This window comes from Narcine bancroftii, chromosome 6 (genome assembly GCF_036971445.1).
Source record: "Narcine bancroftii isolate sNarBan1 chromosome 6, sNarBan1.hap1, whole genome shotgun sequence".
Taxonomy (NCBI): domain Eukaryota; kingdom Metazoa; phylum Chordata; class Chondrichthyes; order Torpediniformes; family Narcinidae; genus Narcine; species Narcine bancroftii.
Window position 1 is genome coordinate 198,191,108 of NC_091474.1, and position 27,417 is coordinate 198,218,524.

Genomic DNA, 27,417 nt, shown 5'->3' on the forward strand with positions numbered 1-27,417 from the left:
GGCGCCTTGTGCCTCCCCAGAAGCCGATGGAGGTGGGGTGACAGGTGCCGTAGCACTACCCATCATAAATATGTGGCAGAGCAATGGCCGTCTTCCCTACCCATAATCCCCCATGCAGCTGAAACCGCTCTTGTGTTTCCCAGAACGGTTCAAGTTGTGTGGGGGATTATCGGTAGGGAAGACAGCCATTGCTCTGCTGTGTTTTGACCTGCTGAAGAGTGGCCCTGAAGGCTAAAGCAGCCCAGTGAAATGCTGGAGCAGCCGCCCCCTGCCCTGACGGGGTCATGTAGGGAGAGGAGTGAGTGAATGAGTGGTTGGGAGAGGGAGGGGGAGATGGGTTGCGGTTTAATGACGTCATTGCGACGTCATCAGCCTGCCCCTAGCCAGCTGCTTGCAGTGGCATTACATTCATGTCAGGCAGTGGAGCACATCGCTTTGCTGATGATCCTTCCCCAAGCGGAACTGCAGTTGACGCCTTGGAGCTGGCCGTGGTGCATTCATAGAGGTAAGTCTCCCAACATAAGGACAAAGAATCTCTGCCTCTACAGTTGGGCTTTTGCACTGTATGAAAGGGCCTAATGAGACATCCATTCCCTCCATCGCAGGTGTTATGTAGCTGCAGAGCACCAAAATGCACCAAATGTGCTCGGGTTACTTCAGTGGCACCTCCACTCTAATCAAGGACAATTTATCTTGATGCCTTATGAGTTTGGCACAGTCGGGATGTGGGGCCCATTCATGGAATACCATCATGGTTGGAAAAGTTAAGAATTTTAACTGTTTTGGAGATTCTCTGTCCGATGTCTGGAGGTGGCTATCCGATCCACACTTTCCCTTTTTCTTTTACAAAGGTAACCTTGATTAAAGCGAGGGGATAATTTGATTTTTTTAGTGTTTTTTTTTTCTTTTTATCAATATTTTATTTGGATTAATTTGGCAAATATGGGTTTCAACATTGTTATCATAGATTAATTCAATAACTTGTTTCTCATGTGGGTCAAGGAACTGTGTAATGTAGATCCATCATTTTTTTACTTGTATGTATATGAGATGACTTGTATGTACGTTTTTATGTTAAACGCAATAAAAATATTTAAAAGAGAAATTATCAAGGTCAAAGGTTTGTCAAACAGCATGGTCTATGGCTTTAACGGGACAGCTAAATGCCCATGAGAGATGGTTCAGGATATCAGTAATTTTTCTAGTTAGAAAGACATTTTTGTCTCTTTCTCCCCTGTTTTCATCTACCCTTTCACTTGAACACATTGATTCATTATCTTGCTGTGTGATTGTTTTCTTCTAGTGCCTGTTTAAAGTAGTGTTTTCCAATTTGCTGATACTGGTATACAATCCAAGCACCACAATGAAAATTTGTTTGAAGAAACAAAATAAGAATTGCTGCTGAAGTAGGAGTAGTAAATAATTGGGTTCTGGAGCACATCATGCATGAAACGAGCATATTCTTTATTCTGGTAATGGTTCTTTCTCTGTGATCAAGTGTTGAAATTTATGGGATCTTGGATTTGACAAAAATGATAAAAAGAACAATGTAACTAAAGTATATACACATATATTGCCAAACCACAAGGAATGGCTGACTTAGTTTAAAATGGTTTAAAAGTCAGAAAGCTGGCTTAAAGTTGACTTCTGGGCTAACTGTTCCCTGCTGATGCATTGTAGATAAGGAGCACGAATACAACTGGAGGTTGCTTTGTTTGACTTCAGTGTAATGCAGTGAAAATTGTTCTTGGAGTGGGAGACACTATTATTTTCTTCCAGGTATACAACATCTTTGTGCCTGCCTTTTCTCTCGTATGACTTTACTTTTGTTTTGGGTTTCCCAAGGTCATTATCACACAGCGCAGAACAGGCCTCAGGGCCCAAAATATCCTTTTTGACCAAGTTAGCAATCTGGGCTAGTCACATTTGCTCCATATCCTTCTTACCTCTTCATATCCATAAGTGGGTCCGAATATCTTTTAAATGTTGCTATTGTTCCCCTCTATAGTTTATAGTGGTGTTCGTAGAGCATAGTAGGGGCCATGATTTTTCCTCCATGTATTAATGACTTTGATGTGAATGTGATTGCTGGAAATAAAGAATTGCAACAATATTTGCCTGTGGTAGTTGGCAAGAAAGCTGCAACATTTGGAATGAAATTTTTTTTGTTCATTGGAAAGTTCAAACAATAACAAAAATTTGGAAGGAAGGAAAGCAAGGTTATTTGTGCATTATACCTAGTGCAGTAAGAACATAGAACATTATAGCACAGTACAGGCCCTTTGGTCCTTAATGTGCTGACCTTCATGTTAAATTTAAAAAAATACATTTAGACAGCGCGGTAACAGACCATCTCAGTCCATGAGCCCATGCCGCCCAATTACACCTGATTGTCTTATAACCCCCGGTTAAGTATTTGAACAGTGGGAGAAAACTGGAGCATCTGGAGGAAACCCACACAGACATGGAGAGAATGTACAAACTTCTTAAAGACAACACGGGATTTGAACCCTGGTCCCAATTGCTGACACTGTAACAGTGCTATGCTAACTGTGCCACCATAAATCTATATTCCTACCAAAAATATACTAAACCTTTCCTACTGTGTAAACCTCCATTTTGATTTTATCCATATGTCTGTCTAAAAGTGTTTTAAATACCCCCAATGTTTTGGCTTCTACTATCACCCCTGGCCAGGCAATCCAGGCACCCACAACTCTGTGAGGGGAAAAAAAACCTTTCCCTGATATCTCCCCGAAACATTCCTCCTTTCAGTTTGTACATATGCTCACTGGCGTTTATTACTCCTGGCCTGAGGAAAAGGCACTGGCAGTCTATGCCTCTCAGAATTTTGTAGGCCTCTATTAAGTCACCTCTTGGCCTTCTTTGTTCCAAAGAGCATAGTCCTAACTATGCAAACCTTGCCTCAAACGTCTTGTTTTTCAATCCAGGCAGCATCCTGGTAAATCTCCTTAACACCCTCTCCAAAACTTCCACATCCTTCCTTTAATGAGGTGACCAGAACTGAACACTATATTTTGTATGGTCTCACCAGAGATTTGTAGATTTGTGACATGACTTCATGACCTCACATTCCCCCAGCATTGCATTTGTCCAGCACGTCTCAACTTTCTGAATGAGTCTCATGGGGGAACCTTGTGAACTGCCTTAATAAAATCTATCTATACCACATCTACCACCCTTCCTTCAATTTCTTTTGTAATCTTAAAAAAAAACATGTTTAGGCTTGTGAGGCACGACCTTCCCCTCAAAGCCATGCTGACTATCCTTGAGATAACTGTACTTCTCCAAAAGCTCATAAATCCTGTCCTTAAGAATCCTGTCCAGCAGTTTGCACACCACTGATATAAGACTCAATGGCCTATAATTCGCAGAATTCTCCCTATTATCTTTTTTTAAATCAGTGGACTATATTTGCAATTCTCCAATCCTCCGGTACCTCCCCTGTGGACAAGGAAGATGCAAAGGTCATGCCCAATGCCCCAGCTATCTCTTCCCTCCCTTCTCACAGTCACTGTGGGTTTATCTGGTCCAGCCTTGTGGACTTATCAACCTTAATATTTTTAAGAAGAACCAGCACTTCCTTTTTCCAAAGCTGAACATCATCCAGCACACAAGCCTGCACTTTTCTGACATGTCCTTTGCTCTGGTGAACACTGAAGTAAAGTATTCATTTAGGACCTCCTCTGCCTCCAGCCACATTTTCCCTTGTGCAACCCTGTTAGACGCTACCAGTTGCTTCAATAATAAGACTGAGGACAACGATGGACTTTATTACACTAGAGATTGATGGCCTGGGTTAAGACTAGGGAAATGAGGAGAGGGAAGAGGGGACTCTACCTTTATGGCCTGGGTCACATGGAAGAAGTCTAGGAGAGGATGTCAACAGGAGGGCGGGCCTCCTATATCATTACAACTATATCATTACAAACCTGACCTTCATTCTTATCATCCTTCTGTTCTTTACCTATCAATAGAAAGCCTTGGGGTTCTCCTTAATTCTACTTGCCAGGGCTGCCTTATGCCTCCTTTGAGCTTACCAAGTCCTTTCTTGAGTTCCTGGTTACCATATCATTCTGTGAGCAGTCTACACGTCAACTGTAACATGCAGCTGTAGAAAGTAGAAAATGAGCACAAATAGCAGAGAATCAATTTATAGGGGCAGGGGCAGGGGACATTAGGAGCAAGCACAAGGGCGTCATGTTCGAATTGTTGTGGAGTTCATTCAGGCTGTTGGGAAGAAACTTTTTATGCCTGTTGGTGTGCGATTTCACATTTCAGCCTGCTCCCCACTGGGAGAAGAGGATGCGTCTACAGTGTGATGGCTCCTTCAGTATGTTGGCTGCCTTTTACTTGATGCAGGAAATGGAGTCCATGAATGGGAAGCGGGTTTGCAAAATGTTCTGACCTGCACTCACTGCCCTCTGTAGTGTGTAATGATCTTGAATAGAGCACCTCCCATGCCACACTGATGCATCCAGCAAGAATGCTTTTCATAGTGTACCTGTAGATGTTGAGGGGCAAGGGGGATTCTCGTAGAGAATGTACTTTCTTGGCAGTCATGTTGATGTGCTTGGTCCAGGTCAGGTCATTGGAGATGTTTATTCCCATGAACTCTAGTTATTTACTCTTTGCACTTCAGTGTGATTTATTGAGGGGGACGGCAGTGGTCACTTTCAATTCTCTTGAACTTTTGGTTTCTCTTGGTTTTTCTGATGTTGGGAGAGTGGTTGTATTGGGGACTTTGGTAATGGTGGAGTTGCATTCTATGTTTAATAGTCTAACCAAAGGATGAGGTATTCCAGGGCTGAGTGGAGTGCCAGGGACATGATATCTGCTGTGGATCGGCTTGGGTAGTTGACACATTGAAGTGAACCAGTGCTAGCAGGGAGGCTAGAATTGAGGTGAACCATGATCAGCTTTTCAAAGTGCTTCATCATGGTAGAGTCACTGGAATATTAGCCTAACTTCCCTATGTCATCAAAAGTTGTAAACTCCGAAACCTCCTCTTCCCCTGCCATTACCCTGAAGAGGCTTACGTTACCATACTTCTGTTAATTTCTTCAAGTTAAGTGAATATTTAACTATACATTATTTGCAAAGGCTCATATCCTAAATTGAGTCGATCCTCAGTTGTCATACTTTCAATGTTTGTGACAGTCCTTTGGGAAATATTTGTCAATTCTGATTAGTTTTCAAAGTTGGCATTTAAGAGGTATTTTCAAAGCAAAGATAACAACAGTAAAAATTTTATTTTTTTTCCCCCTCCTACTAGGGCATGGCCTTTACATTGGAGGAGCGGCTACAACTGGGCATCCATGGGTTATTGCCTCCTTGTATCCTTAGCCAGGATGTTCAGGTCCTTCGAGTGCTGAGGAACTATGAAATGAGAAAAGATGATCTTGATCGGTAAGATGGATTAAAAATCAAATCTAGAATGTCTTGCTAAATCTGATGTGAAATGACAGTTTACTACAAAACTCACTTGCTTATGTTTAATTTTGCAACATCTGAATGTTGTTCCAATCTCATCGTCCTTTCACTTAACTCTTTGTGTCAAGGCAATTTAATGAACTGACTTGTGACAATTTACAGCAAGATGCATAAACATTGTGAAGATGGAAATGTTTTTTTAAATGTGCTGTCTGACCAACCCAATCTGACATTGTAACGAATAGGAAACTGCATTTGGTGCACATTAATCCCTGGCTTTGCTCAAGTTTCTATCATTTATTTATCTGCTTCTGAATGTTCCCATTTGCTTTCTTTCCAGACTATAAAACTTGAGGTTTTATTAGTCCCTAGAAGTTTATACAGCACTTTGTTATTGTTTGTGGTCTTATCAGGAGTTTGCTATTCTATGAACAATTTTATTCCACAAAGTTTACTTTTTCAATTTGTCTGAATCTTTGTTTGAAAATTCTCTCAACTTTGAAGATCTCTCCAGCTGTCCCATCTGGTTCAGTCACTTGTGGCTCAGCATTCAAGAGGTGCTGTGATCCTGTTCAGCATGCAGGGTGCAGAGCCAATTTTGTAGGTGCTGGAGTTCACCAAAAATGGTGACAAGGAGGTGCTGGAGCTGCCCCGCTAGGTGCCTGGAGCAGCTCCATGAGCTGCTGGATCTGCCCCCTGAGGTGCCAGAGCACCTGCCCCCATGTCATCATGTATAAATGTGGCACACTCCCTACTGTGCATTTACTACCAAGCTGGGCATTAAAGTGAATTGAATGAGGAGAGAGTGCCACGATTCTATATTGACCATTACCGTTAATGTGTTGTATACAAAATAAACATTGTTTTGAAACTTGAGGCTGCATATGCTGAAATGTTGAGCAACAGACAATCTGCAGGAGGAACTGAGTGGGTCAAGCAGCAGTTCTGGGAGAAATAGGATTGAAGTTTTGGGCTGGAGCCCTTCAGCAAGACATGGTGCTGATATAATGTGGACAGGGTGGGAAGGGGTTGGATAGTGGGGAATATTGAGCGAGAGAAGATTGAAGGATGACAGAGGCAATTATTTGGCAGAGGCAAGAAGGTAAAATGGGGCCAGGTGGCAGATAAAGGAAATTTTGGGGTGGTGCCAGGGTAGGTTTGGAACAAGCACTATTCCATGCAGTCAACATAAAAGCAGACATACTTGGGACCCAGGCTCGTGCTCATGGCTACACCTTTGATTTGGAAATGGGAGATGTAAAAAAAAAATTAGGATAAGAACCTTCTTCCCGGCAGATAAGGGTGTTGGTGGAGGGAAACTGAATATTGTTCTAGAAAGAAGCGGAAGGTGTTGGGACCTTTCTAGTGGTGAGGGTTGGAGATGAATAAAGCCTGGGAAATCCATGGTGAAGATGAGGCCCCATGGAATCAGAAATTGTCAAAATGCAGGCAGAGAGAGTTGTTTGGATTTACGTGGGAAAGATGTGGACAAAGGATAGACTTAAGTTATAAGGGGACATGTTTCAGTGTGGAAATAATGGGATGAGCAGGATGGTCCTGCTTATGGATTAGACATTGAGAAGTGCTGGATTGGTATAGAGATTGGAGGCTGAAGAGTGGAAATCTCCTGAAGGAATGAGATCTGTGATGGTGTGGGTGAGTGTGGCTTGATATTCATTGGTGGGGTCATTGTCCAGGGGAAGGAATGAGGAAGATTGAGATCTGGTCTCTGCAAGGTAGAGGTCTGTCTGCCAGTCCACTGGCAACTCCCTTGTTGGTGGGTTTAATAACACAGTTGGAATTGGTGTAAATTGTGGAGTGGTGTACATTTGAAGGGGGTAAGAGAGGGTAAAATGAGTGGAGAACTTCATGTGATTAATATTATATTGGCAGCCAGAAATAGAAGTGGAGAGGGGTGAAAAACTTGAAGTGGGTGTCTAGGAGGAGGGAGAGTGGTTGAGATGTGAGAATCGATCATCCGGGTGGGGGGGGGGGGGGGGGTGGTGAAGACTCGTGAAAGAGCTCAACATCATGACAGACCTGGAACCCATTCAAATGTGTGTAGAGACAGAAAGGTGAGACCTCAGAGGACCAATCACTCTGTATGGGAGAGGTGAGGAAGAATGGTAAAGATGCAGCTCAAATCTAGTGTGGGTTCAGAAGGGTGGGGCACAGGTGATTAAAGGAGACTCTGAGAAGTGGGGAAGGAAGGGGGAAGAACAATGTTGGAGTGTGATGACGGGTCAGAGGGCAGGCTGCTGTTTTAAGAGTGATGACGTGAAAAGGTGGTTTAAAAACAGACAGGGTGTGGGGACCAGGGCTGTTGCTGTGCATGTTACTGGCAGAGTATCAGGAGTCTGAGGTGGGAAGGAAAGTGAGGGGGTCTGGATGGAGATACAGGAGCCATCCATTGGGCTGGAGGGCAAGGAAACTGCTATGGAGTATCAGGAGTCTGGGATTGGGATCCTTGTTGAGGTAATGAACATGAAGCGCTGGCTGAAAGAATGGATCCAGCAGAGGATGAAGTTGATGTTATTTTGAAAAGCGAAGTCCAGCGCTGAGGGGCAGAAAGAAAATACTGGAAGGTTTATGTGCGTTGGTGGTGATAGGATACATTCCAGCTCTGATCCACTCTGTGACTTCCTGCTCAGTAGGGTTCTCTCTTAAGTTTCTTGGTGCAGAGTGTGTTCACCTGCGCTGGTGCCCTGCACTGATCCGCTGCTTCCTCAGAGCCCCCAGCCCTCTCGGTCTGGGCTCTGCCATCTTGGATACCGAACTCTTTGGATCTTCTGCAGTTTCAACCTGCCTGGACAGTAGGGCCCTGTGGAGGAGCACTGGAAGGCAGTGCCTCTGCTCCCTGGCTCCCAGATCAATGAGGTGCTCACTGGAAAAACTACCCTGCAGGAATAAACCCATGATCTATCATGGAAGTGATGGGTTTGTCCCAGATCCGACAGAATCAATCCTACCTGTCACCTCCTCAGGTTAATGTTTTTGTATGATTAAGCTCGTGAAAAGTGGAGGAAGATGAGATGAAATGGTGAACATGTATTGATCCTGGTTTCATAGAGTTCATGACTCTTCATCTCCTTTAAAAAAAGAAAACTCCATGCACTCCTGTGTGCATTGGAAAGTTGTGGACCCAGTCACACCCAGTTGAAGTGCTGATTCTGTGTTGCAGAGCTAGTCAAATTGTTCCAATCCAACTATAATAACGTAAAAAGATTTGGAGATGTTTCCAGAGATTCATTTAAAATCTCCTAGAGAAACCAGACTGCATATTTTGGAATTTCAAGCATAACAGAAACCAGTTCATTGGGTTGGGCAGCATTTGTTTGCGGAGAGGCAGAGAAATTTCTGAGATTTTGGGTCAATCCCCTCCCTCCAGATGGCAAATGGGCATTGAGGTGGACTTGTGGATGATGGGGGAAACCAGGAAGGGGTGAGGGATGATGGGCAGATGGAGCCAGTTGGAGAGTGGGAGGAATGGAGTGAAAGGCAGGTGGCTGATGGGTGGAAGGGAACACGGGAATGAAAGCAGGTGGAGATGGGTAGAAGGTTCCTCTGGACCTTGTGTCTCCCTTGATTTGAAGATGGTGGCACTCACACAGATCCAGGAGGAGTGGAGAGGTGTCATCCATCACTCCCTTGCAGGGTCTTTCTGCCTGGTCTTCATACCCTTCGACCCTGCCTGTACAGGTTTACACTGCCTGTAGAATGGGGCTGATGGTATTTTTCTTTACATGGGAGAGCACATGGATGTCCTTGCCTTAGAAGGCGGCATCCAAGCTTGGCAAGCAAGATCATGAGGGTTGTGGGTTGCAGGAGAGCAGTGAACTGGCACAGGGCACTAGAGCAGGAAAACATTCGCACATCCCTCCCAAGCTTGAGGACTAGAAACCTAGGACAGGAGACCCTCCAGGGCAGGGGATGACATCTGGGGCTGGCTGCTATTGAACCCACACCAGGCTGGTGGAGACTGGATCGGGTACAAGTATCAGGACTGGTGCTTATGGAGGGAGCTGAGGGCAACCAGGGCTCCTGAAGGACTTTTGGTGCTGACAGTCTCTAATTGTACCAGAGTTGGGAACCAGGGGTTGAGGCAAGAGACTTGGATGCCAGGATCTTGGGTCCACTGCTGGACAGGAGGCAGTGTGGCTGTGGAGGTTTTGGGAGCACAGCAAATAGTGCCACCTGAGGGCGAGGCAGAATCATGGGCAAGCTGTCACTGAAGGGCTCCTTTGCTTCTCTTAATAGTGTCACCTCTTTGTGTAAATTTACAGGGCAAGTGAAAGTAAGTAAACTTCGTGTATTTGTATATGTGATAATGAAGGGATTTTGAATCATAATGGTTCACGTTATCTCCTTCCATGTATCTCAGTTTCCACCTCTTTTTATTTTTTATTGCTCTTTGTTTCCTTCCAGCAACTGTTTCAATCTTCACCCTTCCTTCTCAAAAGAAAGGTCTGAAGCCTTTTTTTTAATCCTAGTCTGTTCTCACATGGCTTCTGCCCATCATTCCTCACCCATCACCTACAGCCCCTATTTCACCTTCACCATGCTCAGTTCATACTATGAATTATGAATGACTGACTGACTGGGAGTTTAACTTAAACATTTTCATTTTCATCTTTATGAGATACCACACTTCCAGAGTCAGTTTTAATAACCTAACAAATAGATGATATTAATAGATGATAGTCAATTGTGGTAAGTGATTTTAGCCAATCATCAACTTTAATCGAGGTTATTAACACAGACTGAGGGAGTGTGGTATCTCATATCCTGCTGCACAATTTGTGATGCCCAAGACTGTGTTTCTCAATAGGATGAGAAGCTTTAGATGCAGATGATAGCCTTAGTCTCCTGAAACTCTATCCTCCATTCCCACTTTTTTTCCAGATGAGTGCCTATTGAAGTTGTATGCTTACATCAGTGGGGCGTTGATGAAGTGTTGTAGGATTCACGGGGACACTCCTAGTTGGGCGTTGGAATTTTGATCAATTCTCTCAGGCTCAAACCGTCCTTTGGAAATAAGGAACCGAATAATCTTGAAAGAACTGTCATGAGATTTATTGGCTCGAGGGGTGTAAGAGTGATTGGCTTGGGAGTATTTGTTATTGCCCTATTAACTAATTGATTTGCTGAGCTATTGAGAAGGCAATGAAGAGGCTATTTGTATAGACCAGCCCAGGTATGGTTGAAAAAGCATCCTTCAAACCCTCTTCCCTGGAAAACCATGGCTGAATGAAATGTTACTGCTCTCCATTTTTATGATAACCCATCAAAACTGCATGTGACAAGATATATTGACAAGGCTGCTTACTGATTGATTAATTTGTGCAGTGGCTATGAGATACGACAAAGCTTCACTTTCATGTTATATGAATGGATGGATGCGATGGTGTAGGGCACATTAAAATATATTTCCATGAAAGTGTAATGTAATACTATCAGTGTCATATAATGGCTGTTTAGGTTTGGTGAGGGGAGGATTGTTGGGAAATATGAAAAAGGGGTGGTAGCGAAAATTATTCTAACTTTTCATCAAGGATGTAATCACAGAATATATAGTGATCTGAGAAAGCTAGCATCATTTTGTTAAGAATAAGTTCAATTGTTGGGTGAGTAAAAATGTTATCAATGTTACTCAAAATAAAATTCATTGAGATTTCACATAAAAGAATACTTTAAAAAAAAAGGAATTTAATTGGATGAGTCACTTTCTAATTATCTCTTTCTCTCCCCTCACTTGTTTTGAGCAGCTAAAAATTACTCAATCCCTCTAAGGCACCATTTCCTAAACCGGGTTCTGTAGAAAGGTGCAGGGGTTCCGCGGAAGAAATGGGTAGTAGTAACTAAAACTTGTAATAACTTGTTTTTATTTAATTTAAATTTAAATGACTTTTTACAGGTGTTTCTAAACAGTTGGCTCGACACCAACAAAACAAAATGGCATCTTGAGGCCTGACACCACCAGCGCAGACGTCAGACCTTAAGATGCTATTTTCAACCAGTGAGACTTGGATTTCTTTTGGCACGAGGCTGCCTCCCTACCCCTCTCACTCGCTTACTCCCTCCCTCCCCCTCTTACTCATTCGCTCACTCACCCTCCCTCTCACTGAGGTTGGTGTGGGCACCAGAATGGTGTTAACTGGGATCTGCATCACCTTTGTTGACCTCACCAAAGCCTTCGACACCGTGAGCAGGAAAGGGCTTTGGCAAATACTAGAGCGCATCGGATGTCCCCCAAAGTTCCTCAACATGATTATCCAACTGCACGAAAACCAACAAGGTCGGGTCAGATACAGCAATGAGCTCTCTGAACCCTTCTCCATTAACAATGGCGTGAAGCAAGGCTGTGTTCTCGCACCAACCCTCTTTTCAATCTTCTTCAGCATGATGCTGAACCAAGCCATGAAAGACCCCAACAATGAAGACGCTGTTTACATCCGGTACCGCACGGATGGCAGTCTCTTCAATCTGAGGCGCCTGCAAGCTCACACCAAGACACAAGAGAAACTTGTCCGTGAACTACTCTTTGCAGACGATGCCGCTTTAGTTGCCCATTCAGAGCCAGCTCTTCAGCGCTTGACGTCCTGCTTTGCGGAAACTGCCAAAATGTTTGGCCTGGAAGTTAGCCTGAAGAAAACTGAGGTCCTCCATCAGCCAGCTCCCCACCATGACTACCAGCCCCCCCACATCTCTATCGGGCACACAAAACTCAAAACGGTCAACCAGTTTACCTATCTCGGCTGCACCATTTCATCAGATGCAAGGATCGACAATGAGATAGACAACAGACTCGCCAAGGCAAATAGCGCCTTTGGAAGACTACACAAAAGAGTCTGGAAAAACAACCAACTGAAAAACCTCACAAAGATAAGCGTATACAGAGCCGTTGTCATACCCACACTCCTGTTCGGCTCCGAATCATGGGTCCTCTACCGGCACCACCTACGGCTCCTAGAACGCTTCCACCAGCGTTGTCTCCGCTCCATCCTCAACATCCATTGGAGTGCTTACATCCCTAACGTCGAAGTACTCGAGATGGCAGAGGTCGACAGCATCGAGTCCACGCTGCTGAAGATCCAGCTGCGCTGGATGGGTCACGTCTCCAGAATGGAGGACCATCGCCTTCCCAAGATCATGCTATATGGCGAGCTCTCCACTGGCCACCGTGACAGAGGTGCACCAAAGAAAAGGTACAAGGACTGCCTAAAGAAATCTCTTGGTGCCTGCCACATTGACCACCGCCAGTGGGCTGATAACGCCTCAAACCGTGCATCTTGGCGCCTCACAGTTTGGCGGGCAGCAACCTCCTTTGAAGAAGACCGCAGAGCCCACCTCACTGACAAATGGCAAAGGAGGAAAAACCCAACACCCAACCCCAACCAACCAGTTTTCCCCTGCAACCGCTGCAATCGTGTCTGCCTGTCCCGCATCGGACTTGTCAGCCACAAACGAGCCTGCAGCTGACGTGGACTTTTTACCCCCTCCATAAATCTTCGTCCGCGAAGCCAAGCCAAAGAAGCATCAATAGAGGCATCGGGGGCTATGGTATGTTTGCAGTCGGGGTTACTGGCAGAGGCGATGGTTGCTCCAGCACCTGGTCAGTGGGGAAGGAGGGTTAGTGATGGAGGTGTTGGAAGCTCAGGCCTGTGGCAGCAGGGGCTGGGATGCAAACCCATGTTGGAGGCATCAAGAGCTCCACTTGCGGGCAGTCAGGGCTGAGCTGGATAACCATATCAGAGGTGTTGGAAGATCCAGCCTGTGGATGGGTTGGAAACCCACTTCTGGAATATCAGTGATTTGGGGTCTGGGAGGTTTGTATCTGAAATTTGGTTAATATTCAGTTGAAACAAAATAATCAAATTCTGAACAATTGGGATTTTACAAGCACTGCCTCAGATTGCTTACTGTTTAATAGAAAATATTTAATATAAATTAGACTCAACCATGCTCGAACCAAAAGGGGAGAAAATGACACTGTACATATTCAAGAGAAAAAATGTCTGTATGTATTTTGGTCAGTATGGTTTATAATGTGAAAAATAAAAAATTATATAAAAAAAACCATGTTCGAACCAGAAAGTCGATGGCTTCCGGTTCATAGCTACACGGTTCCGTGATTTCCAAGTGCTCTCCCCTGGAAGGGTTCCAAGAGCAAAAAAAAAGGTTGGGAAGCCCTGCTCTAAGGGAAAGCAATTAATCTGCCTGATGAACTTAAAGCACAGGCGCAGCCCCTCACTCTGCCATTCTTGGCAAAAAACCACACACTTTGTAATGCTGCCATCCCGTGTTTAGATAGACCATGGCAGAATTTCTATGAGTTGCCAGAAAGTTGATCCCGGACTCAAGTCACTGACACCCACATAAGTTTGTATCCATTCATAAAATGTGCAAAGCTGCTGGCTGCATTTGCAATGATTTATTGCTTTGAGCTCATTTCTCTCCTCTGAATTTAGGTTCCTCTGACATTTGGTCTCCTACTTGCCCCTTTCACTCTCTTTAAAACTTCTAGATTAGGGGTCCCCAAAGAGGTTAATATTGATCCCTGGAGGGTCGATGCGACTATCCAAGGGGTTGAAAGATGCCAGGGTGTCGATAAACGCCGGGGGATCAATTGAACTTTTGGAGGTTGAAAGAATTGTAGAGCCCGACGGTCCCCCTCCTGCTGGGAGGCCAAGGTGAATTCTTCCATGCAGGCAGCACTACACCTTTTTTTTCCATAACTTTATTTATTCGTTCAACAAAGTTATTACATACAGTAAAAAAAGTACATATTATGAACGATAAAATATAAAGACCACTTTAAAAAAAAAAGTATTATCATGTAAAACATGCGTGATATTTTCCATTACCAAACAAGTTTTCATCTCATTATGCCATCTATTAATATCAATCACATTAGCATTTTTCCATGTACTTGCTATACATTTTTTGCAACAGATAAAGCTAAATACACAAAAGCAATCTGAAATTTGTCTAATCCCAAATCTTTCAAAGGATTCAACTCGCCTTCATTCAAATGTAAAAAAGCAATATCAATCTTCATCATTTTAATGTAAGCCAAAACTCGCTTTCGCTTGGTCAGGTTATTTAATCCCTGAACATTAAAGGTAGCAAAGTTCAAATTTGACATATCTAATACAATTGCTAGATACCAAAAATAATCACAAAATTAATAATAACAAAGAAAAAAAAAGATTTTTAAAATATATATAGAACCCTCAAATTAAAATATATAGGCCCTCCAAATAAAAATAATATTTGATAATAAAAGAGAAAAAAAAAACTACAAAAAGGTAGTAACTTCCTTAAAAAAATACTGGGTGCGGATTACCCACTAGTGACTGATGACTAACAAAGAAGTTAGTGCAATCCCCTCCTCCCCAGCCAGCCAATCAAAAATATTAACATATTACAAAAAAAATCAGCCTTGAGATTCCAGACCAGATGGTGAACTCATTTCAAGAGTAGGTGAAGTCTTTTCATTCCCATTCTTTCCATTTCTGCCATTTTTTCCATTTCTAAGTCCATCAGATTTTCTTTTAGGAGATAATGGTGGTCTCCTTTGTCCTCTGACATCCGATAACGAATTAGCAAAAACCATTGCCTCATGCTCATTCTCAAAGAATTGAAACTGACAGTTTCCATAAAACATTCTCAACACAGCAGGATAACGAAAAGCAAATTTGTAACCTTTACGCCATAAAACATCTTTAACTGGATTAAATTCACGTCGGCGTCTGATGATATCTTGACTCAAATCAGGGTAGAAGAAAACTCTACTATTCTGAACCATCATTGGAGCTTGTCTTTGTCTTCCATTTTGAACTGCAAGTCGAAGAATTCTCTCTCTGTCCAAACAATTCAAACAGCAAACTATCACAGCTTTTGGTGGTTGACCAGATAAGGGTGGTGTTCTTAAAGCTCTATGTGGTCTTTCCAATACCAATCCGTCAGGAATGGACTCTTCCTCCAACATCCGGGGAATCCAATTTTTAAAAAATTTGACAGGATCTTGACCTTCTGGCAAACCCACAATTTTCACATTATTTCTTCTGCTTTTATTTTGATTTTCCAAATAGTACATTTTTTTTTGTTAATTCTCTTTCCTGGGCTCCTAAATCTTTAACTGATTTTTCCACCTTTACTATTGTTTCTGTATTGGATTGTACCTGTTGTTTACATTCAGAAAAAGAAGCTTCAAATTTTTGAAAGTTTTCCCGATTTTCTTTAACTTCTGCCTTAATGACAGTTAGGTCTGAAATTATATTAGTATTCTATTGAACCAACTGGTTCAATTGACCAGTGATAACATCCAACTAAGAAGCAATACCTTCAAACATCATGTAGACAGGCTGAAGTGCAGTTTGAAATGCAGGATCCAGTTCCATAATTTTTAACTCACTTTCTTCCAGCTCTTCTTCCATTTCCTGGGCAGTGGTAGAGTAAGGTAAGTCTTCTTCTTGTTGTTCTTCAAAAGGCAGCATTCTAGTTGTTTTGCTGCGAGTTTGGGCACCCAACGACGACCCCCCGACTTCCTCAGGGGCTCATCGCTGCTGTCTCCCCCGCAGACCATTTTTAAAATAAAATTACAGGGTTCTCCGTAATTAACAGCGCCACCCAAGTCCATAATCGCTGCAGACTGCGTGTCTGCAGTCAGAATCCTCTTCCTCTGCGCTCCCGTCTCTTCCAACAGGGGTGTTCTTTGTAGCAAGCCTCCAGGCTCGTACCCGACTTCTCGGGAGTGCACTCCTTCCTCCCAGAACGGGTCGAACCAGTGCCATCTTGAGAGTGGTGAGTAACTGTTACCTTAGCTTTTGTCCCCACCGGCGATCGTTGAAGCTTGGGGATCGCTGAAAATGGATCCAAGGCTGTTCCAGGTTGTTTAGGCCCCAATTCTTCTGCACTTCAAAACTGTATTTTCATTGGTAACCGAGACTTAGTTTTTTTAACATTAGCAGCCATAATGGCTCACCAAAATATCAAACTGAAAATTAAAATTTTAAAATTAAAAATAAAGGGTTAAAAAATGGGCATTTAAAAGTCTGACCAGAGAGGGCAGGGATTACACGTCTGATCTCTACGCCATCTTGCCATGCCCCCCAGGCAGCACCACACCTGATGTTGAGAATGGAGTCAACATCACCGATGCTGAAGACTTGGACCCATCTCGATTTGGCATCTTCCCGGCCTGAAGCAAAGTGTTTTTTTTTAATTGTTATTGTAATCACTTGCTTAATTTACAGATTTGTTACTTGGCGATTGGGGTGTTGTAATAAAGTTTGGGTTGTTGCAGGGAGTCTCAGACACCATGCATATGGAAACTTCACGTCTGACCATCTATTTATTTATTTAGTTTTGTACACGCCTGGGGGTCTGTGAAGGATCAAGGATTCGATGAAGGGGATGATGGTCCAAAAAGTTTGGGGACCCCTATACTAGATGTTTTAATATTTATGTGTATTTTTAAAATTTACGGTCAGGGGGCATTATAACATATGCTACAGGCCCCGAACTTGCTTAATCCAGCCTTACCCATGACTGCTTGATGAAGAACTCAGAATCTTTTAGAAGGGATAGAATTCCAGTAATGGCAGAAAGAGCGAATCACTTCCCAAACCAGCACCCATCCTGTTAAATCCCTCCTGCTGGTAAACCCCATGTTTATCCACTTATCACCATATTTAAAAAAAGTGTACATTGAGCTAGAAATACACTGACAAGATCACCACCTTTTGATTACCACTCGAAAAATGGGTAGAATCTGTGAACAATGTAAATTTATACTGTAATTTAATTCTAGCTATGATTTAATTTTTTTTACTACAATTTCTGCTTTGTAAGCATGATTTCTGAAGTAACAAAGGTGTGTATGAAATCCTAGCTAATAATGGTGCAATGAAGATTTTTGTTAACTAAATGTTTTGGAGTGTAATCTGATGAAAAGTCAAATAGTGATTAAAGTTCTACTTGTGTTTCATAGTATCAGAAAGAAATATCCTAATGTGTTCAGCTTTCACAAAAAGTGTAGTTGACATTAATAATCTTGAAATGGATAGAATTTCATTACAAAATCTGAATCCTTTAGAAATTGTATTAAATTCCTCATTAACTGAAACCAAAAAAATCAATTGGAACTCTTTCCGTAAACAATACATGGATGCAGTTGCTGTGAAACTAATTGAACTTAATGGATATCCAGCATGGATGAATACAAGGGAAGAGAGTATCAAAACAGCTGTGTATGGATTATTTGTACCTGATATTTCAAGTCTAGGAGGCAGGAGTGCATGCAACAGGAAACTTTGGTTTCCTCTCAACCATCTTGCAAATAAATCAAAGTGCTATTATGACCTGAATTGATAGCCCACACTTAGTAGGTTCACACAAATTCCTGTCTGCTGGAGGCGCATGTGTGACTTTGATGTGTGTCTGAAATGAGAATTTTATGCACACTATCCCTGTATTTGAAAAGATCGTTGTTTGAAAGAGAAACAGCAGCATGAGATGAATAACTGTGGTTGGGTGTGAACTGGGGGGGGGGGGGGGCAAGAGGTGAAAAATTGTTTCTTTTAACTCGATGAACAGATGAAGTGCAGTTGCACTGCTTGTGACTGTAACAAGGTCACTAAGCAGCATTTGGCTGTTAGTCTTTGACCTCAGCACAAAAAGTAGAACCATTAGCTCCTTTCACACTTGCAAGTGGTCCCAGGAGTTAACAGCTAATCAGTTTAAAAAGGGTCTAGTGTGAAAGGAAAATCTTCTCAACACCGGCATGAGATGATGTAATCCCATGCCAGTGATGGACTGCCTCGACCCTTCGTACAATCCCTGGCCCTTTGCTGCTGTAGGTGTTGCAATCTGGAAAGTGTAGAGCGGGCAATTGCATTCTGGGATAGAAATGACTCAAGTTTTTACATGAGTGTAGGAACGTGAAGGAAGGAAAGATCAAAACGAAGGTATAAACTTTGTCATGGGAAAGTCGCAGCGGGAGAGAGATATACATTGTGCGCAACAGCCCTTCCAACTTCCCTACACTGTTTAAATTGTGCTCAGTAGCACTACCAACTTCCACACGGTCTTTATAAATTGTGCTCTATAGTGCTACCAACTTACCCATGCTGTTTAAAATTGTCCCCTATTGCTATTTATTGAGAACAGTTTTCCTTAGGTCCCTTATAAAGGCACAACCACTAGGGCTGAAGGGCTCGTACTGTGTTGAATATAAAGCTTAATGATATTATAATTAGGCATGATTAATTTTGTTCAAATATAAGATCATAATGCATTGATCAGGATTTAGGGCATGTCCACCTTTGTTGGATGCATCATGACATCACCAGTAGAAGGTAGAACAATCCTAACCCTGGGGATAGCTCCTTGCAAGTGTGAACACGTGCACTGTCCTAGTTAAGAGGGGTCAAGGGTGAACTGCAAAAATGCCATTCCTCTCCTGGGACACTGAATGGCAGGCTTAGTGGGATCCAAGTGTAAAAGGGGCTATTATTTCATTGGCTCTCCTATTCCACTGAGGCCTACATGAGCCACAAGCCTTGTAGTGTTTTGTGGCCTTCTATAAAACTATAAGCATGAGTTGTGTTTGTGCCTTTTTTTAGTTGATGAGATGTTCTCAGCAAATCTCAACTGCATGTCCACCAACTGGGTGCAAGATGTGATGCATGTATTCAGTAGATTAGTTTTCTTGCATTGCTTCAGGAGCACTTGTGACTTTGAACTCTGGGACATGTTAAATGCATATTGGGTTTTGCCCTATCAAATCTACATCAAATTTGATGGAGCTGGAGTCCAGGAACAGTTTTGTTTCGAACATATACTGTGATTTATGTGGCATATTCCAAATGTTGCTCTGTTGTTGTTCCTCCATTTTGGTAATGATAAATAGCTGAAGTTGTTTATCTTCCTTTAATTTGTTGTGGTTGGAGTGGGAGATGGATCAGTGTCCAGGATCACAGTTGATTTTGGAGATGAGCCGAATTGGGTACTTTTTTTTAACCAAAAATAGACTTTATTCTCAATTTGTTTTAAAATAGAAGGAAAACTGTTCAAAGTCTTTTCCCACCCTTAGTTTTGTATCCATACATTTCTATCACTGATCTTAGTTACATTTTCATCATTTCACCACTATGGCACTTTGTCATTACTCCCTCCATTTTGAGTGGGTTCACTTTGGTTTCAGCCCCTCAATGCCTGGTAACAGAAGGGTTTGAGATGTGGTCCTTCCCCACAGTGTCCTCATGTTGGCTGCGCCAAGCCCCAGTGCAATCCTCTGCATGCATTCCTGCAGCCTGGAATGTGCCATTCAGCAGCGTTCCCACAGTGACGTGTGCGCTGAAAGGCCACTTTTCAGGCAGATCAAAGGGAATCTTTTTCAGTTGGCCTTCCAACAGTTCTAGATGTCACTCTCTCTGTGTGTCATTGGGAACAGCCTGCAAATCAGGGAGTCCTCTTTCACGATACTGTTGGGGATGAACCATGACATGGACCACACAAGGAAGGATCTAACTTGGCTGGCAGTGAGAGGAGCCCTCCAAGCCAAGTCCTGGTGCATATTGTGAGCACTGGTGATAAGACATTCCACCAGATGACTTGCATGGTCTGCTCTGGCATCCATCCCATCGTGTCCATCGCGTCCTCATTTCTCAGTGTCTGCTGGATGTCCCATGTGGTCAAAGGCATTTGTCTTCCACAAAGGTAAGTGATGTGGCAAAGTCCAGCTTACTGACACCTGGGATGTGTTGTACTCTGCACATAGCAACACGGTGCCCTCATATTTTGGATTCATGCACAGTCTTGCTCAGCCATGCACAAATATGGTCATCAGGATGAGGGCCATGGTAGACAGATCCTTGGTCCTATTGTTTAGCTATTTATACATGGTACCCTTTTGATCCTTTACATTGTAGACCCCCATATGAACCGGAAGAATGCTTTGGTGACTGCCAGGACGCAGATGTGGATGATGGGCCACACCTGCGCCACGTACATCAGTACCAAGAGCACCTTTCACCTGATGACCAGGTTCTTCTCTATTGATAAGGGGGTGTGCTGTGCCCACAGATCCAATTTCTGGTGGACTTTTATGATCCACTCTGACCAATTTTTGTGGCATGTCTCAGTCCCTCGAAAACAGATCCCTAATACCTCGTCATCAGATCTGACTGAAGGGATGGTAGACTAGTTAGGCTAGTTACTAAAGTGCATTGCCTAGCTCGTTTTCCGATTTATCTTGGCTCCTGACGCTGACTCAAATTGGCTGCTGATGTTGATCAGGCCATAGACCGATTATGTGACCAAACAGAAGATGGTGATGTCATCCAGGGAGGCTTTGACTTGAGTGCCTGGCAACTTCACTCCTCATGCCCACATCCTTCCTGATAGATTTGGCAAAGGGCGCTATGCAGCACACAAATAATGCTGAAGTCTCCAGACTTGACAATGAATCTCTCTGTTTGATTGATTTTGACTACACTATGGATGTTCTGTAGAGCAGTCTAATCCAACTTCTGATTCCCACCCTAAAGCTCATTTTGGAGAGCACGTCCATCGTGCTCGTGTGCGATTGTTCTGTTGAAAGCCTTCCTGGTCTAAGTTGATCAGGCATGCATCAACCCCCCCTGTCCTCCACATAAGTGATGGCATCTCTGAGAAGCACAAGGCTGTCTGAGAATTTCCTGCCTGGAACTGTTTAGGTTTGATCTCGGGCAGACTGGATTGATGATGGCTTTGGACAGGATTTTGGAGTTGATGCTACTGATGTTGGTCTCCAATTCCTGATATCCTCCTTCTCCCCCTCTGTTTTAAGATGAGGGTGATGATGGCTTTCCTCATGGATTCTGGCATACTGCCTGCCATGAGCATTGTGTTGTATACTTCTATCAGGTCAGGGTCCACCCAATTCTACAGATCTGTGTGCACCTCAGCTGGTAAGCCATTGCTTTTGGGAGTGGATGGAATCCTGCTTGCTGTCATCCAAGATCTCTGTGATAGAGGACAGGAATTTCTGGGAGGCTATTCTGTCTGTAGCCTTAGCGTGGTACAGTTCTTAAAAAAAAAAAGATCTGTTGATCCTCTGTACAATGGTCTGTGAGCATGTATCTGAGCCATCCTTTTCCTTCAGGCTGTGGATCACAGAGCTCCCTCTGCAAATCTTTTGGAAGAAGAGGCGTGAGCTCATCTCATCCTGCTCCATTCTATGGATTCTGGATCACATCTCATCTTGCTTCACTTTCTGGACTCTGGATCGAAAGATGATCTTGGACAACTTGGATGACAAATGTGGAGTGCCAGCTCTTCACCTCTGAGTTCCTCTTGCATCCACTCCTCTCGACTGCAGAAGGAGGAGTTGCTGCAGTTCAATCTGGATTTGACCCAGTTTCCTCTGCCTCTGTCTTGCTGAATGGTTATCTTTGAGGATAACTTTTAAATGTAGACATACAGCACCATATCAGACTATTTTAGCCCATGAGCCTGTGCTGCCCCCAATCGCACCCATACGGTTCGAACAGTGGGAGGAAACCTGAGCCCCAGAGGAAACCCATGCAGACATTGAGGGTACATATAAATAACTCACAGACATTGCAGGATTCAAACCCCCGTCCTGATTGCTGGCACTCTACAGCATTGTCCTAACCGCTGCCCTAACAGGGGTGCCTGAAAGAACCTCTCTATGTTCTGTTTGGTCAATTCCCACCAGTTCACTGGGGAGTCAAAGAAGGGTTTCCTGGGTCCAACCAGCATACTTCTTTAGCTCTTCTATGATCTTTGGGATCAGTAACCGCATTCAGAATCCAAATTCCCCTGCCCCACTTTTGGCCCTCCTGTCGAAGAGGGGAGTGGTCAGAGAAGACTGTCCAGGAAGTGAGCCTGCAGCTTTGCTGACCACCTTCCCTTGGGTGGCCCGTGCTTTCCGTAGCTGCCACTGCTCACTTCCCCCGGTGAGAAGGCCAACCACGGCAGCCCCCGCCAGCAGCGCAATGGCTGTGTTTGTAGTACACACTAATGATACAATTCATCGCCTGCTTTGAGTGAAGCACTGGGTGTTGATGATCACGCCCACTACAGGCCATTGTTCACTGCCACCCACTCCCGTGCCTCATTCAATTTGCTCAGGGAGCTGTGCTCGTTGAATAAATGCTCAATTGATCACAGAGGCCCAGTTCTCCCCTCAAAGCAAACAATTGATTGTCTGGTTCTCATGAGGGTGGGTCCTTCCCATTGGCCTGATGACCCACTTCTTTCCCTCCCACCCTCGTGTGCCCGTGGGTCTAGGAACGCTGGTCAATAAATCGCTTTTGCACGGTGGGTGGAAGCGGCCTGAGGCTTGGTGTGCAGCGGGCAGGAGGATGTGTTGCTGCTGTTGCTCATGTGCGGGGAGTCTTTGGTGTCTTAGCCATGCAAGGCTGGCAGGTTTCTATTGAGGTGATTGAAGGCGCGCACACACACGTTCTATCTACAAGGGGTTATACAGGAGGAAACTGTTCGCCAACTTACCCATGAATACACTAAAATAACATTTTCCTAAAATCTCCCATTAAAATGGGGGGGGGGGGGAGTCTTCTATACCTGTCTGTCTTGTGTGCCATAAAATACTGTAAATTTTTTGAAATTCAATATTTTCCCTCTTGTGCTTAAAAGGTATGTAATTTTATTATTAAACACATTGGTACAGAAGAGTACAGAAGAGGTTCACCAGGATGTTTTCTGAATTGGAAGATTTCAGTTATGAGGAAGGATTGGATATTGCTGAGTTAGTTTTCCTTCAAGTGAAAGACTCTGGGGTGTGACCTTGAGTGATGGTAGATGGTCACAATCATTTTACTCCATGCTGGAAGTTTCAAGATACAGAGCATAGTTTTAAGGTGAGAGCAAGGAACTTTAAAGGGGCTTTGAGGAGCTAGTTATTTTTAAACACAGTGCTTGATATTTGAAGCTTGCTGTCAGATAATGTGCTGGAAACAGATGTACCATTTAAAAACCCTGTTATTAAGAATTCAAGCAAGCGGCAAAAAATTGTGGAAAAAAAAGTGAAAAAATACGCAAGTTTAAATTTGGCATGTCTAGCCGCTAGTTCGCTAATCACACAACACAAGCAACTGGAAATTTTACTTATTTGGCATCTACCAATCCCCATAGGTGCCAGATTTCAGGCATTTTACTGTGGTTTCTATTTTTATGAGGAATTTTGAGTGAAATTTTAATAGGGAAAGTGTATGAGAAAGCAGTGGACAAATTAGATTAATGTAGATAGGCAAAGAGGACAATATGGGTGTGGTGGGCTGAAGGCCTATTTTTTGCTTTAATAGTTACCTCAAATGAAGAACCCAATCTTGAGTTTGCAAGAAAAGTTCTAGCCCATGTTTTAAGCATGATTTAATGCATTTAAAAAGGTTTGAATGCATCTTTTTTCCAAAAAGATTTGATTTCTACTGTTCTATTGGTGGGGTGTTGTGGGTGGAAATGCCTGCACTGGATGGACATTCCTTAATTTTTTGATTGCTCTTTAATTCCAATTTCATGATGAGATAAAATGTTCAAACTGGCTCATTTCCACTTAAAGCATGCACTTTAAGGTACTTGCCAAATGAATAAAAGGGAGAAAATGAATTGTCAGCATAAAAAAAATGGAATGAAACTTCAACCACCTGGCATAGCAACCTTGCCAGATATTTTCAAATATCTTTCAAAAAAGATATGAAAACAAAATACTGGATATGCTCACCAAATCTTCATTTCTGGAGAAGAGCAGAATTAATGTTTTGGGCACTATAAAGAAAAAAAGGGCTGGCCACATTGAATCCTTTCGCTGGATGAGAGCTATTTCTGAAGATTCAATCTTATTGTCATGTAACAAAGCAGAAATTTAATATTACATGAAATTTCCTTTAGTCTTCCTCAAGGCAGATAAGATTTGCCATTAGCAGAAATTGCCTGATGCCCCCAAGTCAGAAAAGGAGAAGCAAAAGGGAGTCACTGTCTGTGGATTCACCTCTAGCCCTCCTGTAGCTGCATAGACTTCAGTCCAAACCATCAGTAACACGAGCTTCAGATGCAAACTTCCTTGATCACTCCCTCCTGCTCTGGGCACCCTCTGGCATTTCTGTTCCAATACCTGGTATCCCTTCAGCCAGCTTCTTCGAGCAAGTCTCCAGGAGTCCACAGCCTGGTGAGAGTCCCTTGCCCACAGTCGCCCGCAGCCTGTGTGGGTTCACCAACAGCTGGATGCCTGTGTCTTCAGCCTCTGAGCCCCTCAAAGATGTTGACCCAAAATGTCTCTCATTCCTATATCCATATTCCCTGACTGGAACTCCCTAACATTTTTAACAATTAATGTAAATGAGTTTTTCATCAGTATTGTGGGAGAAAGTGTGTCCCGTGGCTCCATCCATTGACAGAATCTATTTGAGCCTGGCCAGGAAATTGAGCACTGAAGGAACTGGATCTTGGGTTTTCAATGCATCTTGCAGTATGACACAAAGTTGCCTTGAACATTTTACTGCTTTTTCTTGTGGTTTATGGGACAGCTTGTTTTCTGTTGTGAAAATATATTTGTACTCTAAGATGCAAATTAAATCCATGTAAAATGAAGCTAGGCTTTTGTAATCTGCAATGGACTATATTTCATCTGGCTATAATTTTAATGTTTCAGGTACATATTTCTCATGGCTCTTCAAGACCGAAATGAAAAGCTTTTCTACAAGGTACTGACATCAGATATTGAAAGATTCATGCCAATAGTTTACACGCCCACTGTCGGCCTGGCTTGCCAACAGTATGGACTTGCATTTCGCAGACCAAGGTAAATAACAGATTTGTGTTGCAGTACATGCATGTGAATCAGTTTCTTTTTTATTATGCCATTCACAATTGTAACTATGTACTGGTCTGGTAGATTATTAAATATTCAATAGTATTCTAAGAGGCATTTGTGAATATTTTGTACTGTAGAAAATTCAAATGGATTTTTCATTCTGGCTTGAATGGAATTTGACTTCAGAAAATGAGGTTCACGAAACATTCCTTGGGGTATTACAGTACGAGTCCCCATATTGATGAGGATATGGGTGGATTTTGTTACTGAGCTATTCCAGGTCCCCATATGTTAGATTGAATTCCAGATATATTGCACACAAAGCACTGCCCTCCAAATTTCTTGCTATGTGGCAGATGAAAGACTCTGACTGAGACTTGGACAACTTTTAATGTTCTAGCATACATTTTAAGGAGCCCCACTGAGTGTAAGCAATAAAAAAAGGTATTCCTTTACTATTGAAATGTCTCAGTGTACTTCATAGTATCACATTTGTATAGTTTGTTTTGTAATCCTGATCATGGCATATAGGAAGTTTAATTTCTGTCCATTCACATGTGTTATAAAAAGGAAAATAGTCACCAGGACTCCTCCCAGGTTGTAAGCAAACTGCTCTTGGCATTGTTTGAACAGGTAAGTGGATTATTATAGACAAGAAATGGTTTTTTTTTGATTAACATAATTTGCAATGGTTCGTCAGACAAAGCCTCTATTCTCCACAATTTCTGTTTGGGAGCTAGTTCTTCGGGCACGCTTTCATTTTCCTACCATACCATGGCCAAATTGGACTTCACACCAAGAATTAGCTCTGCAGTTGTGAATTGCATAAGGATTTATTGCAGATGTTGTTCAGCATTAATTATAATGCTAAACTGGCTATTGATTCTTGTGGAAAAATAAATTCTTATTTATGACAAACCAAATATCCTGAAATAGTTATATATTTCCCAATACTATATATGATGTTGCCACGTGATCAACTGGGGTCATTATCTGAAGAGGGCACGGGAAATTGTGGAGGACCTCAATCACCCTTCACACAGCATCTTTCAGCTGCTCCCGTTGGGGAAGAACTATGGCAGCCTCCAGACTGAGAACAGCTTCTTCCCACAGGCAGTGAGAATGCTGAACGACCGAAGGAATTGCTCACACTAACTATCTGAGACTCTGATATTCATGAAATGAGATATATTTATTTTTGTTCATGTTTTATGTCCTGCATGTGCATTGTTTTATTTCAAAATATATTTATTGATCATCAAACTTAACTTCATACACATTATACAGATGTACATTGTGCTTCTACAGTTTTTAAACAGAAAAATCAACGCACATATACACAAATGTTCACATGCACCTTCAGATACACGCATGGACCCCTCTCTCCCCCACCCACCCCCATCCCACCCCCTGACCACCTTGGCATATATTTTGACGATGTCATTGGTCTGTAACTGATTGTCCTGGTACAATCATCTCACAGATAGTCTTCTAATCTGTAAGAACTTGTAATTTAGAAAAAAATGCATAAAGGATTGCCATTTGTGGAAAAATTTTCCGGTGGACCTGTGAGAGATTATGTTGTACTTTATATTGTATATAGATATGTTTTAAAGTAGATAAATTGTGGCAATTTTCTTTTAGTGTAAGTCACATATAAACACTTCAAAAGAGATCTCATTTAAAATTCTGTAGCTCAAAGGCTCTCAGAGCCGGACTGTCTGACTTGAGCAGAGCTACAGAATTTTAAATGAGATCTGTTTTGAAGTGTTTATATGTGACTTACACTAAAAGAAAATTGCCACAATTTATCTACTTTAAAACATATCTATATACAAGATAAAATACAACATGCTCAAGTCAGACAGTCCGGCTCTGAGAGCCTTTGAAAAAGCTTTGAAGAGTGCCCATACTGACTTCACAAATGAATTGTTGTTTTGGAAAGCAACAGATGAAAGAACTTGGAGGATTAGGTTTGGAGTTCCAGTCTGTCTGAGTAGAGGTGGCTGTTCTAAGAGGGTCAGATGGTTTTGCAAGCAGAGAGAATCAAACAGGTTTTTCTAAGAGAGAGAGACAGAGTGAGAGAGAGAAATTCAGTTCTACAGTGCTAGAGTTCAGAAGCA

The 27,417-nt window shown here is 42.7% G+C and overlaps 1 protein-coding gene across 2 annotated transcripts in view; it reads left to right on the forward strand.

The window, feature by feature from the left end:
• Positions 1-27,417, forward strand: part of me1 (malic enzyme 1, NADP(+)-dependent, cytosolic) — a 536,434-nt gene that overhangs the window by 176,956 nt on the left and 332,061 nt on the right. For both annotated transcript variants that reach the window (XM_069887178.1, XM_069887179.1), the window contains 2 exons: positions 5,297-5,430; positions 25,133-25,282. In XM_069887178.1, the coding sequence (XP_069743279.1) occupies positions 5,300-5,430; positions 25,133-25,282 (281 nt within the window). In that variant the 5' untranslated portion in view covers positions 5,297-5,299. Of the gene's footprint in view, positions 1-5,296; positions 5,431-25,132; positions 25,283-27,417 lie in introns of those variants that run through there.